This window comes from Callospermophilus lateralis, chromosome 2 (assembly GCF_048772815.1).
Source record: "Callospermophilus lateralis isolate mCalLat2 chromosome 2, mCalLat2.hap1, whole genome shotgun sequence".
In the NCBI taxonomy this organism is placed as follows: Eukaryota; Metazoa; Chordata; class Mammalia; order Rodentia; family Sciuridae; genus Callospermophilus; species Callospermophilus lateralis.
This window is the reverse complement of record NC_135306.1, coordinates 36,446,130-36,465,083: the sequence shown is the minus strand read 5'-3', so window position 1 is coordinate 36,465,083 and position 18,954 is coordinate 36,446,130. Positions and strand designations below refer to the sequence as shown.

Sequence of the window (18,954 nt, the reverse complement as noted above, 5' to 3'; positions counted from 1 at the left end):
CTGTTGTTACCAGCAGCCAAGGAATCTACTTGGATCACAGCTGGCCAGATTCAGCTACCCACCTGCATAAAAAATAGACAAACAATGAAAAATGAATTTTATGCCATCTGATCAAACTGAGGAGCAGCAGCTAGACTGCTTCTCTGCAAGTCCCACAGAAGTGGTTATAATTTATAGAAACAAAAGCCAGGTGGTATGTAGATGTAGCTAGGCTATACTGGACAGTGAACATAGCAGTTTCAGCTTCCTTGGCATTGCTGAGCCAAGGGATAGTTTTTATTCTCTCAGCTCAGGAGCTCTGTTTCATTCTACAGGTGTATACTGGTCTCTTTAGTTGGTAGAAAACTAAAACTATCTCATATATTGCCAACTTCTATGTTAAAGGCTTGAGTGGGACAGCACCCCATAGGCATGACAAGAATTGTATTTATGGGAACACTTAAAGTAATCAGAATTGTTCAGTGATTCCTGAGTAGTCCTCCTTTAAGAGGTCCCATGGTCAAACCTGGTGTTTGTTTCAGAAGAGGACCTGCTGATATGGGAGGCCTTATCCACAGGCCATGATGAAAACAGGAGCAGAAAGTACCTGGCCTAAGATTCTGAGGAGGCTATTTGATATCTCCCTCTGTTGTCTACAGGATTAGAATCCCCAAGGGCACATCCTTTCTCCCTATCTTCTTCTTCTTCTGCCCTTGTAGTATTTGGTATACATCAAAAAGAGACTGGTTCCAGCTGCTGGCATGAGAAAAGAAAAACAGATCTATACATCTGGGGTCTCTACACCTAAGCATGGGTGTACAAAAGATTAGGGGAATGAGGAGAGAACAAAGAGCAGGATGAAGAGTGTTTCAGATTATATATATATTATATTATGTATATTATAATATATATTATATATAATCTGAATATATATATTTGGAATATATATATAATCTGAATATATATATATATATATATATATATATATAATCTGAATATATATATATATATATATATAATCTGAACCACTCTCCATCCTGCCCTTTGTTCTCTCCTTATTCCCCTAATAATATATATTTATATATATGTATAAATATATATATAATTAGGGGAAAATATATATAAATATATATTTATATTTATATATATAAAATAAGATAAATAGATTGAAGAAAATTCTGTTTGATTTGGCTATTTAAAGATGACTCTACATTAATATATAGCCAGAAGTCAAAGAAAAGATATCCAATAAGTATATTAAAAGATGTTCAATGGGTATTGGGGTTGTGGCTCAGCGGCATGTGTAAGGCACTGGGTTTGATTCTCAGCACCAAATATAAATAAATAAAACAACTAAAAAAAAAACTTAAAAAAGACATTCAACATCTTTAGTCATTAAGGAAATGCAGATAAAAAACATGAAATATCACTTTATACCCACTACAATGGCTAAAATAAAAAAGATGACTAGACAATAATAAGAGTTGGCAAGGGTTTAGAGAAACTGTAAACTTTATACATCACTGATGGAAAAGTAAAATGACATAGCCATTTTGGAAAACAATCAAATTGAATTTCCTCAGAAAGTTAAGCATAGACTTAACTCATAAAACCGTTTTAGATATTTTGACATGCTTCGTAGACACTTAATAGACACTTACAGTGAGGTCTGACTACACTATACTAACCACTAATACCAAACCTATAAGAGTCAAGCTTCAATAACCCACTCATGCAGAAGCACAGCTCCAGGGCCTCTAAGCCAGGGATCAGCAAACAGATCACACAAAAATAGATTATAGGGCTGGGGTTGTGGCTCAGTGGTAGAGCACTTGCCTAGCATGTGTAAGGCACTGGGTTTGATTCTCAGCACCGCATAAAAATAAATAAAATAAAGGTCCATCAACAACTGAAAAAAACAAAAACAAACAAACAAAAAACAGGGGGCAGACAATATTTGGCCCCAGGACCTGGTTTGTTCACCCCAGTACAAAGAGAGAAGAAAAACATATATATAGGGATTAAAGATAATGTTGGGCTGGGGTTGTGGCTCAGCAGTAGAGCACTCACCTAGCATGTGCAAGACCCTGGATTTGATTCTCAGCACCATATAAGAATAAGTAAATAAAATAAAGGTATAAAAAAGGTAATGTTAAAGCATGGTGCTAAATTATTAGTTGAATGGATTACTGAATCTGTCAGTGTTTTATTAAGCTTGTCAAGTGCTTTTATCCTTATCCAATACAAAATCAGTTTCTGCCACTATCATATCCTTCTTAAGAAGTTTCCTGAGCTGGATGCACTGGTGAATGCCTGTAATTCCAGTGGCTAAAACAGGAAGATATCGAGTTCAAAGCCAGCATCAACAATTTAGTGAGACCCTCAGAAACTTAGCAAGACTCTATCTCAAAATAAAAAATGAAAAGGACTAGGGATATAGCTCAGTGGTAAAGTACCCTTGGGTTCAATCCCCAGTACCAAAACAACAACAACAAAAAAAAAACACAAGTGTCCTGAGATCTTCTAGTTGACATTCCTTACATATTTTTCTTTTTATTAATTTCACCTGACAGTCAAATCAACCACTCATGAATTACACATGGAATTCTTATAATTCAAATTCTTATAATTCAAATTTATGTTTCTCTTTGCTTTTATAATGCCAACATGAATTATTTTGTAGTTTACTATAGTGGCAATAATCTAGAATTATTGCTCATGTGCAGTTCTCCCTACAAAAAATCTGTTTCTAACCCACACTTGCATGTATATTAGTTTTGTCCTAAACCACCCATATTTTCACCCAGCCTTCCTTATGACCATCCTGCAGATGCTTAGCTATGTTTAGTCAGGCTATAACAGTGGCCAAACAGTAAAAACATGCTACCTCACCTAAGAATATTTCAACAGTGGCCTTGTTAACACAGCTGGCTGTAGCTAATCAACTGATGGAGACAAATACATAAGCATGTGCTATGTAAAATGTCCATTGAGTATTTGGTGGAGGAAGGAAAGAAGAAAGAAAAATTAAAATGAATGTATGCTTGAAAAAGAACAGTAACACCATTAATCGTTTTTTATGAGAACTCCTTCTTTTTACTTTATTATTCCTTTTTTTTTTTTGTTACCAGAGATTGAACCCAAAGGTACTCTGCCACTGAGTCACATTCCTAGCCCTTTTGAAATTTTATTTTGATACAAGGTGTTAATAAGTTGCTTAGGGCCTCACTAAGTTGCTGAGGCTGGCTTTGAACTCATGATCCTCCTGCCTCAGCCTCCTGAGCTGCAGGAATTTCAGGTGTGTGCCCCATGCCCAGCTTTCCCTTCATTTTCATGCCACAGTCATTACTAGCCTCTCTGTAGAAGGTGAATTATTATCCCAATTTTATAAAAAAACTAGAAGTCTTAGTTTTCCCCAGAATCACATAGTAAATTATAGCTAACTCTGGGTAAACTAGAGCTAAAGGTTAGAACCTTCTCTCTTAGAGCTATTCTCAATATTTTAGTTTATGCTGGCCCCATCCTTGGGACATTTTGCTGAGGAAGTTCAAGAGTGGCTTTTTGCTTAAACTAAGCACTAATCCCATGGTACTAACCATTAAATCCTACTTAGCAGGCAGATGGAGCTTCTGGGGTCAGTCTTTCACTTTTTAAACTCAGCATTAACCTAGACTAGACTTGGTACACACAAATATCTTCCAGGATTTTGCCAGCGAAGGTCTTCGCACCCTCATGGTGGCCTACCGAGAGTTGGATGATAAATTCTTCCAGACCTGGAGAAAGAAGCACAATGAGGCGTGTCTGTCTATGAAAGATAGGGAAATTAAATTATCAGTTGTTTATGAAGAGATCGAGAAAGACTTGATGGTGAGTGTGAGGATATTGGGGACAGACTGGGAACAAGGATGGTGGTGGTGGTAGCCAGTAAACTAAGCAAAGGTTCTAAGAGTGCATCCAGAGTATCTACAGGTGTAGGCTGTCTCTGAGAGGAAAGACAGGCAGGCTCAACAGGAAAGCCCACAGTTTTGGGTCAAGGAGACTGGGTATTGGAATCCAAGCTGATTAGGTATGTCCTGGGGTTCTGAACCATTGTGAAAAGTGCACTGATTGTAATTTTTTTTCTTTCTGGCACTGTTTCTTATCCTGGAGCTGCTCACAAAAACTAAGTAATCTATAAGATCAAGATCCAACTAATGCACAGATTAAGTAGTTCAGAACAAATTGATGGAATAATCAGGACAAGAATATTCATTCATGCAATATATTTATTAAGTGTCTCCTATGTACCAAATTCTGTGCCTATAACAGTAGAGAAACCAGACAAAAAGCCATCTATATAGTTAGTATGTCAGATGGTGAAAGTGCTACAAGGGAAAATAAAGCCAGGAAGAGGGAGTATTAACACATGTTGTGTGTTTTGGAGGGGCAGAGGCATTGCTGCTGTTTTAAACAGGGAAGTTAGTCTTCACTGTGAAGAGGAGATCTGAAGACCTAAAGAAGGTGGCAAGCATTTAGGGGAACGGAATTAATTGTTAAACTTGGTATCTTAGATATTATGTTGAAGGTTCACTTGATGGTGAGTGGGGGGAGGAGAAGTATGCAGAGAGAAGTGATTTTTGCCCCTTAGATTAGTTCAGTTTGTCTAGCCATTGTTATATGTACATTTTAGTTAATATTACTAGGTATTAAACAATAAGTTTAATGCCCAAAGTTTTTTAGAAGTAGCAAAATAATCCCTACATAAATATAATTTTATTAGTTTTTAGGAAGAACTATCTTCTGGGAATGACCTTTGTTAATCCACCTCTTGGAGCTGGGGGTAGTCCTGAACTCAGTCACTGGAATGGTGAAGAGGGAGAAGAGAAAGTGTGAGGGGAAGTGTTCTAAAGTTTTAGATTATAACCATAGATCTATACATGCATAAACTTGTGTTTATTATGCACAAAGTTTATACTTTATTTCACAACATCTAAGCTTTCTAAATGTCCTGAGGTGACAGTGTATCATAAAAAGTAGAGCTAGTGAATCAGCCAACTTATAAATATCTTTTTGTTATAATTGATAGAAAATGTGCATCTTGGTTTTGTTTTATCTTTGGGAAGTGCATATCAGGACTTGTTTATTAGGCTACAGCAGATAGGCAGAAGGAAGCACACAGAGAAAGATGGAATCAAGAACTCAAGGGTCTACATTTTGATGTGATCCACTGATGTGTATGCATCTCTGACTGAACTATAGGAACACTTTAATTCTGGAAACATGCATTCTTGATAATATTTTAATAGTAGAAATCTGATAATGAATGCTCTTAGAAACATGCTTGGTATATTCTGTTGCTTTGTCTTATTTTAAATTGAGCATTAAGAGACTGCATTGTTTTAGTTATAACTCTGCCAATATGTCTATCTAGAGGCCTGTTGCCATTTCTGTCTTCAGTGAAATTTTTGTCCCCAAGAAAGGATTGCAATTTTTTTTAACAGATTGAATTGGTATAGTGTATTCTTATTTATCAAAAATACTGATATAGTTTGGAATTTTGAATTGATGAATATTCTTGGATGTGTGGAAAAGCATGATACACACATGATCTCAATCACACGAAATAGGATGTTGTATATGTATATGCATGACATATCCAACTAAGCTGCTTGTGACTTGATGACTTTGCTTTTTGCTTCTGTTTTTCTGTTTCCTGTAATGCACATAATTAATTTTTTAAAAAACAAAAGCTATTTTTAAAAACTCGAAGGAAAAAAAGTGGTAATCCAAGCAGCCTTCGGGCTTTGCAAATGAGCTTTTCAGACAAAGTATTAGCAAGAGAAAAAAAACCCTGACACAGGAGCAGGCCTAACTTGTTAGCTGGCAGCTAGTGTGGCTGGGACAATATGAGTAAGGAGGAGAGAAAGAAAGGACATGCAATGTGACAAGTAGGAATGGGTCATCATAAGCCAATGTAAGGACTTGTGGTAAATATGGCGAACCATGGAAGAGTTCAACCAGAGAAGTGATATAGCTTTTAAAGTCATTAGTCTGAGTGCAGTGTTGATTTATACTCTAGGACAGTAGTACAGGTGAGAGATGATGATGGCTTGAATCAGACAGAAATATTAGAAGTGACAAGGAATGGTCAAATTATGTATGGTTTTTAAAAGTAGAGACAACAGATTTTGCTGATGGATTGGACTATTGAGGATGAGAAAAAGAAATGTTAAGAATGACCCTGACATTTCTGACCAATCTGATACAGGCCAGCCCTGCTATAAACAGAAATGACTGACACCAAAGGGAAAATATAGAGATCCCTAATCTCCTTCTACATTCAGTCCTTCTACAGGCCTGGCAGAATCAGTAATTCATCCATCTGTCAGTTCTTTGGGCTTATTCTTGTCTCCGCACTGTTGTGTTATTAGAGAGAGAAAGCATGATGTTGGATCAAGATTCTTTTAATCTAATGTGGAAAAATGTCTTGGAACCCTTAGATATTTCTAATAGGTACAATAGCAAAGTACACCCAAGCCCTTGTAGGGCTGAAGGGAAAACTGGAGTAGGATACAGAGATCCTTCCTTAAGACTTGCCACATTTGGGGACAGGAAGTATGCAGTAAAGCAAGGGAGAAGTGAAGGTGTAGAAGTAGCACATAACTTCATGAATAACTCAGGCAAATCCCTTCCCTCTCTGGTACCTAATACTAATTTTCTAAATTTGATTTCAATGTGTAGTTGAAAAGTTGTATGTGTAGAGAGGCAAAGTATGCAGAGTGCTATGCCATCAGGATCCTCCAGGACAGAGCTAATTCACTGAAGATAACACTGAAGTGCCAGTTCAGTTGTTGGGTAGCATATAGTGCACTCGCTCGCGCTCTCTCTCTCTCTCTCTCTCTCTCTTTTCCTCACTCATTGATCTCTCTGTTCGAAGCTGTTAGGGGCCACAGGCATAGAAGACAAACTGCAAGATGGAGTGCCTGAGACAATCATCACCCTGAACAAAGCCAGAATTAAAATATGGGTTTTAACTGGTGATAAGCAAGGTAAAAGAAAGCTCCTAGCCTGCATGACTCTCTTCCTCACCTACTTTAACCATTTCTCTCCTCTTTATTTTCCTTTTTTCTTACCAATTTTCTTGACAAATACCTGTAACTCAAATGAAGTCCCTTCAATGTCTAATTTTGTATACAATTTGCTGAGCATGCACTGTATGCCAGATGCTGTATTTTTCAATGAAAACATAGAGATGATCAATCAATCAAACATGACCCCTGTTTCAGCCAGGAACTTAAAAGCTAAAAACTTTATTATTTATTTATTTATTTTTTGCAGTATTGAACCCAGTATTGGAACCCAGGGCCTCATGTATGCTAGGCAGGTGCTCTACCACTGAGCTACATTCTCAACACGCCCCCACACACTTTATTTATTTATTTATTTATTTATTTATTTATTTTTTTTTTTTTTTAGACAAGGTCTCACTAAATTACCCAGGCTGGCCTCAAAGTTGCTATCCTCCTTTCTCAGCCTCCAGAGTAGCTAGGCTAAAAACTTTAAAGTTATCTTTGTATACTCTCTGTTGTCTCCAATATCCATTTTCTTAGCATGTCCCACCAATTCTTCTGAAAAATCCTCTTGACTATGTCATCACCCTAGTTCAACCTTCATCCTCTGTTGTGGTTCTACAGAAATTTCTGAATTGATCTGTCTTTTGCCATTACTAATTTCAGTATGGCCTACAAACAATCATCAGTTTAATTTTCCTCAAATTTTCAAATTTTATGGTGTTACTCCTCTGCTCAGGGGCCTGCAGGGATTCTACATTATAAAGGTCAGATTCTATCTGATCTTCAAGACCTTGAAACTGGATGTGGGGGTACATGCCTATAATTCCAGTGACTTGGGAGGCTGAGGCAAGAAGAATTCAAGTTTAAGGTCAGTCTGGGCAATTTAGCAGACCCTGTATCAAAATTTTAAAAAGGCTGTGCATGTGACTCAGTGGTAGAGCACCCCTGGTTCAATCTCCATTTAAAAAAAAAAAAAAAGAAAAAGAAAGGAAGTTCTTGGTAAACCATTGCTACCTATACAACCTTATCTGCATCCTAATATAACCATTATCTTCAGTATGTCCCAAACAAACCAATTCCTACTCTAGGGTCTATGTTTGGGTTGTTTCCCTACTTGAAATACCTTTTCCTTTCCCTAAACACTTTTTTTGTGGGGGATAGAGGAGTAGCTTTAGCTTAAAATATTTCTTTTTTATTATTAGTACATTATAGTTATACATAATAGTTGGGTTCATTTTGTCATAATCATGCATACATTAAATTTAATGTATCCATTTTGGTCTCTGGTGCCTCCTCTTCCTCTCCCCTCCTCCCACCCACTATTTTTCTTCTTCTACCCTGCTGGCCTTCCTTTTATTTATTTACTTATTTATTTTTAGTTGGTGCTTTATAGATATACATAAAGGTGAAGTTCACTATTATATGTATATATACACATAGCATAATTTTTTCAAATTCAGTCTGCATTTCCTCCCCTTTCCTGTCCCTCTTTCCTTCCCCTCAATGTCCTTCTATTCCACAGATCTTCCCTCTATTCTTATGAATTCAATCCCTCCTCTAGCTTTCCTTCCCCCTCCCCTTATTTTCCTCTAGCTTCCACATATGAGAGAAAGCATTTGACTCTTAATTTTTTGAGTCTGGCTTATTTCAAAGCATGATACTCTCTGGATCTATCCATCTACCGGCAAATACCATAATTTCATTATTTATGGTTGAGTAAAACTCCACTGTGTATACATACCATGTTTTCTTAATCCATTCATCAGGCACCTGGGCTGGTTCCATAACTTGGCTATTGTAAATTGTGCTGATGTGCCTGTCTCATTATAGTGTGCTGATTTTAGTTCTTTGGGGTAAATACTGAGGAGTGGGATAGCTGGGTCTATATATAGTGGTTAATATCCCTGTTCTTCTGAGGAATCTCCATATTGCTTTCCAAAATGATTGTACTAATTCACAGTCCCACCAACAATGTATAAGTGTACCTTTTTTCCCATATCTTCACCAGCATTTATTATTATTTGTATTCTTGATGATTGTCATTCTAACTAGAATTAAGATGGAATCTCAATGTAGTTTTGATTTGCATTTCCCTGATTGCCAGTAATGTTGAAATTTCTTCACACATTTTTTGGTCATTTGTTTTCTTTCTTTCTTTTTGAGAATTATCTATTTAATTATTTTGCCCATTTATTCATTGGATTATTTGGGGTGTTTTGGTTTGCTTTAGTTTGGTGTTAAGCTTTTTGATTTCTTTATATATTCTGGATATTAATCCCCTGTCAGAGGAGTAACTGACAAAGATTTTCTCTCATTCTGTTGGCTGTCTCTTCATGCTCTTAATCATTTCCTTTGCTGTGCAGAAGCTTTTTAATTTGATGCTATCCCACTTACTGATTCTTGGTTTTATTTCTTGAGCTTTAGGGGTCTTGTTAAGGAAGTTGGTGCCTGTGCCAATATGTTGGGCTGTTAAACCTATGTTTTCTTCTAGAAGTTGAAAAGTTTGGGGCCCAATTCCTAAGTCATTGATCCACTTTGATTTAACTTTTGGGCTAGGTGAGAGATAGGGTTCTAGTTTCATTCTTCTACATATGGATATCCAGTTGTTCCACCACCATTTGTTTAAAAGGTTGTCTTTTCTCTAACATATATTTTTGGTTCCTCTGTCAAGTATCAGATGACTCTAACTATGTGGGATTGACTCTGTGTCTTCTATTCTATTCCACTGGTCTTCATGTCTATCTTGATGCCAATACTGTGATGTTTTTGTTACTATAGCTCTGTAGTATAATTTGAGATCAGGTATTGTGATATTTCCAGCATCACTCTTCTTGCTCAAGATTGCTTTGACTATTCTAGGTTTTTTATTCTTCCAAATGAATTTAAGACCATTTTTTCTAGTTCTGTGAAGAATATCATTAGTATTTTGTTGGAGATTGCATTGAATATGTATAACACTTTTTGGTAATATGGCCATTTTTACAATATTAATTCTGCATATCCAATAACATGGAAGGTCTTTCCATCTTCTAAGGTGGTCTTCATTTTCTTTCTTCAGTGTTCTATAGTTTTTATTTTAGGGGGTCTTTCACCTCCTTGGTTAGATTTATTCCCAAGTATTAAAAATATGAAACACTTCACAAATTGGCATGTCATCCTTATGCAGGGTCCATGCTAACTTCTCTGTATCCATCCAATTTTAGTATATGTGCTGCCAAAGCAAGCACCCCTAACACTCTTACTCATCCTTCAAGGCCTTCCTTCAAGAAAGTTCCTGTGACAATTGCAATCTCTCTTCTGAATTTCGATACTTCTTGTGGCCAGGGTTCAGGACTTAATTTTAAAAAATGTTTTCCTTTGTATGAAATTATTTCAAATTCCAGGTTTTCTAATGTAAAGAAGGGATACAACTTAAACATCCTCAGTTCCCCATAAAGTCTAGGATGGAGCTGAATGTGGTGGTACATCCCTATAGTCTCAAGCTGAGGCAAGAGGATCACAACTTTGAAGCTAGCCTGAGCAAATTAGTGAGACCCTGTTTCAAAATTAAATTTTAAAAATTAAAAAGGCTGGGGATACAGCTCAGTGGTCCAGTACTCCTGGGTTCAATCCCTAGTACTGCCAAAAAGGGCGGGGGCGGTAAATAGGCACAGTCATGTTCTAAGAAATATATCCTGATTGCCTAGAGAAGTGGATACAGACAGATGTTACTTTCAGCAATAGGAAAAGGCTTTCTAGAGAAGGCTAAGCCTGAATGGTTCTAGTTATTAATAAATTATTCACAAATCTGTACCAAGTAGACACTCATCTGTCAATGTTTGAATGAGATTTTCACTGATTAATAAAAAATACACTTTGCATTCAAGGCAAATGTAGACAAGTGGAGTTGAAGCCCACTGTTAGTGCATATATAAACTATACCCTGTGACAACCCTGTCCCAATCTATAAACGCCAGCCGAAATGAGATCTGTGTTGCCTTTCCTACAGAAACTGCTGTGAACATTGCCTACTCCTGTAATGTATTTGAGGATGAAATGGATGAGGTGTTTGTGATTGAAGGCAAGGACAGTGATACAATTCTGCAAGAACTCAGGTACAGTTTGGAGGGTGGCCACAGCCAATCCCTAGACCAAAGATTCCCTACACATCTCTTCCCCCAATGTGAACTCTACAACATCAGAAGGAATAAAGAAGAAATGCAGCAGGGAGGAAAATCTGAATATTTGAAAGAATTTTATAAAGAAGCACTCAGACTAGAGGAGTTGGAATGTGGAGGATGGAGAAGTGAGGTTCACAGTGCTCAGGAACCTACAGCAGTAGCAGGTCTCAAGAGACAGTCAAGTCTAAGGTCATGGCCAATGCTTTGTAGAGTACTTGTACCTTTCTTGACTACTTTCACCATGGGCACATTTTCCTAAGCTCTGACCACTATTCTTGGTTTTCAGGACAGCAAGGGGCAGGATGAAACCTGAATCTCTACTGGAATCAGACCCAATCAACATTTACCTAAAGAGGAAGTCCAAAAGGTCTTTCACAATGCCTGAGGAGGTGCCCTCTGGCGACTATGGCTTAATCATCAGTGGCTACAGTCTGGTAGGCAATATAACTCTTCTTCCAAGGAACTCCCTTCCTAGGTTCAACACACTTCAGGGAAAATTCAAGACCTCTTCGCTATTCTTAGCTGTCCTATTGCCCATCTCTCAGATGCCAATGCCTGAAAGACACCTTTCCTCAAAATACTCTTGGCATGAATAAATGAAGAAAGGAAAGCCAAGGGAAAACTCCTTCTTGATCCAAATTCTTTACTACTGATGTGACCTGTCACTTAGAAGAAACAGGAACCCAGCAGAACCAGACCTCCAAGAAGTCACTTAGCCTCATATAGCCCTATCAACTGATTTGACTTAATGAGAGGCCTGACTAGTTTCCCATTTGAGGCTCAGCCAGAGAATACCTAGAATTGCCTTAGGGGTTTGGCCTTCCTTTGGGGTAGATTACCTTGGGAGCAGCTATGCCTACCCTATGAAAGAAAAGACTTTGAATGCAAGGGGAGGAAACTCTGAAAGGTCATTTCTGGACAACTTGAAGAGTGGGTATGTCTTGGTGTTGCAGGCTTATGCTCTAGAAGGGAACCTGGAGTTGGAACTGCTACGAACAGCGAGCATGTGCAAGGGAGTAATTTGCTGCCGGATGACACCCTTCCAGAAGGCCCAGGTGGTAGAGCTGGTGAAGAGGTACAAGAAGGTGGTGACACTGGCCATCGGGGATGGGGCCAATGACGTCAGCATGATCAAAGGCATGTGAGCGGAAGGGGGGGCATTAGTCCTCAATCATGACTTGCCTCTTTCTTCCTCCATGGGCAAAATTGATCTGAGTGGCATTGTATTGCTGGCTCATACTCCTACCTATTAAGCAGTACACAGTGATAATGTTTTGCAACTCCATTCCTGTTCCTCTACACCTGCATTCCCACTTATTTAATACCTGCAGATATTTGCCCATATCCACAGGCATGCAAGTATTCAGATTCATTTACTTAACTATGAAGGTAAATACATAGAAACTCATGGCTCCCACAAGAATATGTATATTCATTCATAAAACAACAAGCTATACAACTACCATACCACCTGAGATGACATCAAGGCCCACAGAAAGAACCCCTGGGCAGGAGTCATAGTCTGCTCTTTTTTTGAAGGATGTAGGCTATGAGGCCTAATGCAGCCCAACGCTGTGTTCCCAAGAACTTGCCCTGGCTCCCCTGGCCGGGAGAGAATAGATTTAGTGATCACTTTGGACCAATAAAAGCAAATGGCTGAAATTTACTTGTTTTAATTTCAGATGAATATTATTAGCCTCCAGCAGTTTGTTGATCAGGGAGATACAGACAAAATATAGAGGTCCTTTAGTCTCATCTCTTTACCCACACAGGAAACACTAGCAGATATTCCAGCCTCAATTTCAATACTATCAAGTGTTCTTGCTGTCTTAACCAGTTTCTAGAATCACTCTGGTCTTTAGAGCCTGAGATTAAGCAATGCAGTAGGAGGTATATACCAGATCAGTGAATTTGACCAGAAGAATAGTGAATTACCACAGACTGATTAAAACTTTTAGGAACTTCAATCTTATATTCCATCAAGTACAATCTTTGCTTTATCCAGAAAAATTCTCCTGAGACCTACTGAAGAGTTTATCTCTCACTGAAAAACTATTGCTCCCAATAGTTCAGGTTTCAGTCCCTTAGGTAAACTTAAATAATTAAATATTATATTAGATTGGCATCCATTTTGCATCCTTAATTGATTTAAGTGACTTCCATAGATAATAAGATATTTAAACCTTTACATCTAGATGTGGGAAAGAATCTAAAGGGACAGAGTAGAAGCAAAGAATATCTGGGACAACTTTTGAGTTATTACTGGCCATACCAGGCATTCTTGAGTGGCAGCATTCAAAAACAGTACAGAAAGAGACTGTTTTCAAGGTTGTGGGGGAGGGGCACTCCATTAAGGGGGAAGGACTCTACTTAAGGAACTGCCATTTTGAATTGAGCCTGAGTATTTTCCAAATGTAAAACAAGGGGTTTATGCAACATTATCCAGCATTTCCTTTACATTTCTCAGGGTGGGAGTCTAACAAATAAGCTCTGTGGCTTAGAATCTTCTGGGCTTTCACTGCAGCTGCCCACATTGGGGTCGGTATCAGCGGCCAGGAGGGGATGCAGGCCATGCTCAACAGTGACTTTGCCTTCTCCCAGTTCCGCTACCTTCAACGTCTGCTGTTGGTACATGGCCGCTGGTCTTATAATCGCATGTGCAAATTTCTCAGCTTCTTCTTTTATAAGAATTTTGTCTTCACCTTGGTGCACTTCTGGTATGCTTTTTTCAACGGATTCTCTGCACAGGTAGGAGTTCATTGGGGATGGGGCCAATGATGTCAGCATGATCAAAGGCATGTGACCCTAATCATCTTGGTCTTCTCTAGTCACTCACACTTTAACAAGCTCAGACCTTTTTCTACCTCTAGAGACCAATGTATGACACACTGCCATCCATCCATAGCTTTATGCCAACCCATAAAGCTTTTCACCCCATATTGATCCCATCTCCCAACCCTGCACTAATTGTAGATTTCCAAACCATAAAGATTCTGGCCTAGCTCTGTTCTTAATACCTACCTTCAGAAATCTTCCTAATAAGTTAGTTTCACTTTTTCTTTAACATTGGCATTAGAATTTCCAAATACATGTGATGGGAAATATTGATGGACCTAGAATTTTTCTTAGCATCCAAAATATCCTTATGGAATAGGCTAAGGCCTCTGGGTCCTGCCAGACAAGCTATTCTGACATTCACTACAGCTTCCCTTTACTTCTCCTTCTCTACCCTGACTGCCTGAACCCCTGTCCTAAACACACACACACACACACACACACACACACACACACACACACAGAGTTGCTGCTTGGGTGAATTAATTCCTCATTTCACAACCATTCTGGGGAAAAGTGACACCTGAATTTTGATGTTTTAAGAGCAGTCCCCTTCCTATAAGTTTTTCAGGAGTCTGTCAAGATTACCAAAAGAAACCACCTCAGAAATGTCCAGTCAGCAGACTATGGACTGTGGGAGACTGTATACCCTCAGGGCCTAGCCAAGCCAGTCTGGTTTGTGGGAGGTGTGTGTTGTGTGTGCTACATGTGTTGCTGCTGACCTCTTGTGGATAGTAAGGAAAGAGTTCCTTTCTAGTTCCCAGAATGGAACACCCAGCTGTAGAAGGTTCAATGAGTCTATTCCCTTTGCCAGTGTTAGATGTCCAGTGCTACAGAAGCCACTGAAGCCATATAAGGCAGAAAAAGAAAACAGCCTAAAGGTTTACTTGCCTGGTAGTGTGGCTCCACTCTTGAGTCCTTTCTCTGCAGGAAGGAGCAGAGCAGGTTATGGGGCAGATCAGCATTGAAAGCTTGATGTGGCCTGGCACCAGCCTTGGACAGAGGGTTCTACATTCAGTAGGATCAAATAAAAAATTGGAGCTCTCAGTCAAATTCTGAAATCCATACTAACTCTGGGTTAGTATGGTGGTGACTAAGGCAGCCAGGGGAGGGCTATCTTGGGCCTGGGAGGTGGAGGTGGGACTTTGGAGGAGAGAGGAGAATTTAAAAATCTCCTTGGTATTCTTCTAGGCAGTCTATGATACATGGTTTATCACCTGCTACAATTTGATTTACACCTCCCTCCCTGTCCTGGGCTTGAGTCTATTTGATCAGGTAAGACCAGCAGCAAGCCTCTCAATCAGGGTTGAAGCCCCTGATCCTTTGAGGAATATTCCCAAGAGTGGGGAAAAGAGCAAGAACTGAACTCAACAAAATTAACTGTAAAGAAAATAATTTCTAGAGCAAGTAAAGGAGCTTATTGCCTAGAATAGGTATCATGAGAAAAAGAAAAAATCCTCCTGCACTGAAAATAATCACCAGTTTTTAAAAGTCAGGTTTTCATCTCTCAACTTTATCTTTAGAGAGAGAAACATGGAAATTATGCTGTATAGTACATTGAGTGTATCCAAAAGTAGTAAAATGAAAGAGAGCTATTGGATCAGGACTGGGTAAAGCAAGGGGCTTCAAGAAAGGGGATTCCCTAGCAGGGTGTTGTGGTACATGCCGGTAATCCCAGCAGCTTGTAGGCTGAAACAGGAGGATCTCAAGTTCAAAGCCAGCCTCATCAACTTAGTGAGGCCCTAAGCAACTTAATGAGACCATCTCAAAATAAAAATTAAGGAAAGGACTAGGGATGTGACTCAGTGGTTGAGGGCCTCTGGGTTCAATCCCTCATACCAAAAACAAAAACAAAAAAACAAAGATGATTACCATTTCGAGAGGATGAGGATGAGCTAAGCCAAGCAGGAAAGACTAGGTGGGGAGTCCTAAGGAACAAGCAGGGAGCATGTGTATTCCATGCGTCACAAGGAGCTAGACCAGGATATACCCTTTGTCCCTCTCAGAAATTTTCTGCATGTTGAGGGTCCTAGTACCCCTTCCCCCTCCTCTTCTATGCCTGTCTCAACTCCTGAGCACCATAGTAGACAAGAAGCATCCAAAGAGTTGTAAAGCAACTGAAATAGGACATCATGGAATCATGGTTCCCAATCTCCATCAGGGTAGTAGTGCTGAAAGAAATTCTACATGAAGTAGTTGCCAAACCTCAGAAAGACAAGAGGGATAGATTGTGTTACTCAGTAGTACTATCCTGCTTTGATGATCTAGTTCCAGTCATCTACCACTGAAGCCATGCCCCAAGTTTTGAATTTCAAGTTTCATATTTGGAAGATGAAGACAAGCCAGCATCATTCATACAGAGAATTCTCCCACCTTGAGTTCATCAGTAGCTATGGGAGGGAATAGGAAGAACATCATGAACACGGATGTTTCCGAAGGACTAACTAGTCCCCCATTGGCTTCCTGTTCTTTACCCATTAGCTTTTAACACACACAAAAACAAACAAACAAACAAACAACAACAAAAAAAAAACTAAAGGAACACTTACACTTGGGGACCCATGTTTAATGCCACCCCCATTCCATTCCAAGCTCCAGTCCTCCCTTCCAGCTACCCCCAAACCAAACTCCCTTTCACAATTCTCTAATCCTGAATGCCTCCAAGTGCTTCTCACCATCCTGACCTTCTCCTAGCTTCCTTCTACTACCTTGATCCTTGCCTAGAGAGGAGGACTTCAGGAAGGGTCTGTGGTCGCTGCCCTGTTCTCTGGTTCCACTTCTCAAGTACTCCATGAGGAAGCTCCTAGGCAGCCTGGCAGCAGACACAATGAGGGGAGACACCTCTACTCTGATGGAGATGGGACCTTCTATGGAGAGACTCTGAGCCTTCCTCCTTCCCTCTGGTATTTCCAGGATGTGAATGAAACATGGAGCCTACATTTCCCAGAGCTGTATATCCCAGGCCAGCACAACCTCTATTTCAACAAGAAGGAATTTGTGAAGTGTTTATTACACGGGATCTACAGTTCCTTTGTGCTGTTCTTTGTTCCCATGGGAACAATTTACAACTCAGCACGCAGTGATGGAAAGGACATCTCCGACATCCAGACCTTTTGCCTGCTAGTACAAACCTCCTTGATCTGGGTGGTCACAGTGCAGGTGTGGCCAGTAGCAGTGGGAATGAGGGGATTGGATGGGGAGCTGTCTAGAAAGACAGGGAGGTAAGGAGGGGTGGGGAGACAGAAAGGAGCATCCTCCATCACAGAATTGGAGAAGGGAGGTGGCTAATAGAGATCGCAGGTTATAGGGTATTGCACATAACCTAGTGCTTTTCAGATTGCCCTGCAGACAACCTACTGGACGATGATAAGCCACTTCTTCATCTGGGGTAGCCTGGGTTTCTACTTTTGCATCTTATTCTTCCTGTACAGTGATGGCTTGTGTCTAATGTTCCCCACCACCTTTCAATTCCTAGGTAAGACCCTGGCCAGTAGGTGAGGGGGGGTACCAAGTATATTTATTAAATAAATGTTTACTGAGAGGCTATTACTATGTGCTAAGCTCTGTGGATAAAGAGATAAGAAATGATCTCTAACCTAAAGGGACTCAAAATCTAGGTAGGACTACCTAGATAGGATTCAAAAATATTTTACCTTAGAGTTTCCATGATTTTTTTTTTTCAAATATCTAGTTTGATCTTCACGGGAATACTATGATGTAGGCAAGGCAAGAATTATTAGCACCATTTTGGAGACTGGAGGTTTTTTTCAATTAAATGACTCAATGTAGGTCTCCTGATTCCAGTCAACATCCTTTATACTGTAGTATTACTGCCTTATCGTCTCCTGTATTCATTTCTCTCTGTCTCAAGTCCACTTCATGAGGATAAAATACAGAAAGATTAGCCATATAGATGTCCTTGGCTTCTATCTCTTGTCAGGCCACTAACTCACTTTTCTCCTCTAAAGTTTTCTGTCCCATTTTTGTATACAAGCCAATGTACTAGGATTCTCCATTACCTACCCCCACTCTCCTGCCTGCCCAGCCTGTAGAGGGAGACAAAAGTATGTAAATTCATAGTGACTGGCTGCACAAAGGACCCAACTGCAATTATTTTGCATTTATATCATTCCTCAGGAGACCAGACTGTCTCCAAATCAATAATATCCTTCTTTGGACTAGAGAGGTATCTAAGTTCTGGCTAATACTGCCCACTCCTAACCTCTCCCCTTTCTCCAGACTGTTTGCCTTACCCCTCCTTGCTCATTGTGTACAGGTGTGGCTAGGAACACTATGAACCAGTCACAATTGTGGCTGGGCCTTATCCTCAGTGTGATCCTCTGTATAATTCCTGCATTTGGGTATCAGTTTCTCCAACCACTAATTTGGCCTCTCAGTGTGGACAAGGTAAGTAGAACAGGGAGCCTACCCAGATATGATTTAAAATCCTTTTCCCCTTTGCCTTTGTGAATAAAACCCTGTCCCCCATGCTCTGGATACAGGTTTTGGACACAATTCATTATGGCAAGATACGGCCACCACAAGTTCAAGTTCGGACCAAAGTGAAACACCCAGGCCTGCGACGATCTGCCTATGCATTCTCCCACAAACAGGGCTTTGGGGCCCTCATCACTTCTGGAAAGACAACAAAGGCCAAGAAAAACAGCTTTCCTCTTAAAAAGTAGAGGCCCTTAGGGAAACCCAAGACAGTCAGTTATTGTTCTTCCTCCCTTGTATACATGCAATTTAGAAAGGAGGGATTAGAGTCCCTGGGAACAGCATAAACCTGCTCCTCCACTCTCAGGACTGGGACTCAGCCTCTTCATTCCCCAGAAAGGCTGTGCCCAGGTAAGGCAAGAGGTAAGGAAAGAGTCCTCAGATATCTGCCAGAGTTATAGCATTTCAAGAAAAAATCAATCTCAGGCTTC

At 39.7% G+C, this 18,954-nt stretch overlaps 1 protein-coding gene and 1 non-coding gene across 2 annotated transcripts in view; one reads left to right on the top strand and one right to left on the bottom strand.

Annotated features, from left to right (window-relative positions):
- Window positions 1-18,711, top strand: part of LOC143385719 (phospholipid-transporting ATPase FetA-like) — a 73,526-nt gene extending 54,815 nt beyond the window's left edge. Inside the window, exons 17-27 of the mRNA XM_076841284.1 lie at window positions 3,682-3,846; window positions 6,896-7,007; window positions 11,020-11,125; window positions 11,478-11,625; window positions 12,145-12,328; window positions 13,716-13,939; window positions 15,218-15,301; window positions 16,940-17,185; window positions 17,363-17,501; window positions 18,303-18,433; window positions 18,529-18,711. Of these exons, the coding sequence (XP_076697399.1) occupies window positions 3,682-3,846; window positions 6,896-7,007; window positions 11,020-11,125; window positions 11,478-11,625; window positions 12,145-12,328; window positions 13,716-13,939; window positions 15,218-15,301; window positions 16,940-17,185; window positions 17,363-17,501; window positions 18,303-18,433; window positions 18,529-18,711 (1,722 nt within the window). The remainder of the gene's footprint in view (window positions 1-3,681; window positions 3,847-6,895; window positions 7,008-11,019; window positions 11,126-11,477; window positions 11,626-12,144; window positions 12,329-13,715; window positions 13,940-15,217; window positions 15,302-16,939; window positions 17,186-17,362; window positions 17,502-18,302; window positions 18,434-18,528) is intronic.
- LOC143393152 (U6 spliceosomal RNA) lies at window positions 10,153-10,258 on the bottom strand. The gene has a single exon (XR_013090473.1). It is a non-coding gene; the product is annotated as a U6 spliceosomal RNA (small nuclear RNA).
- Window positions 18,712-18,954: the final 243 nt, after the last annotated feature.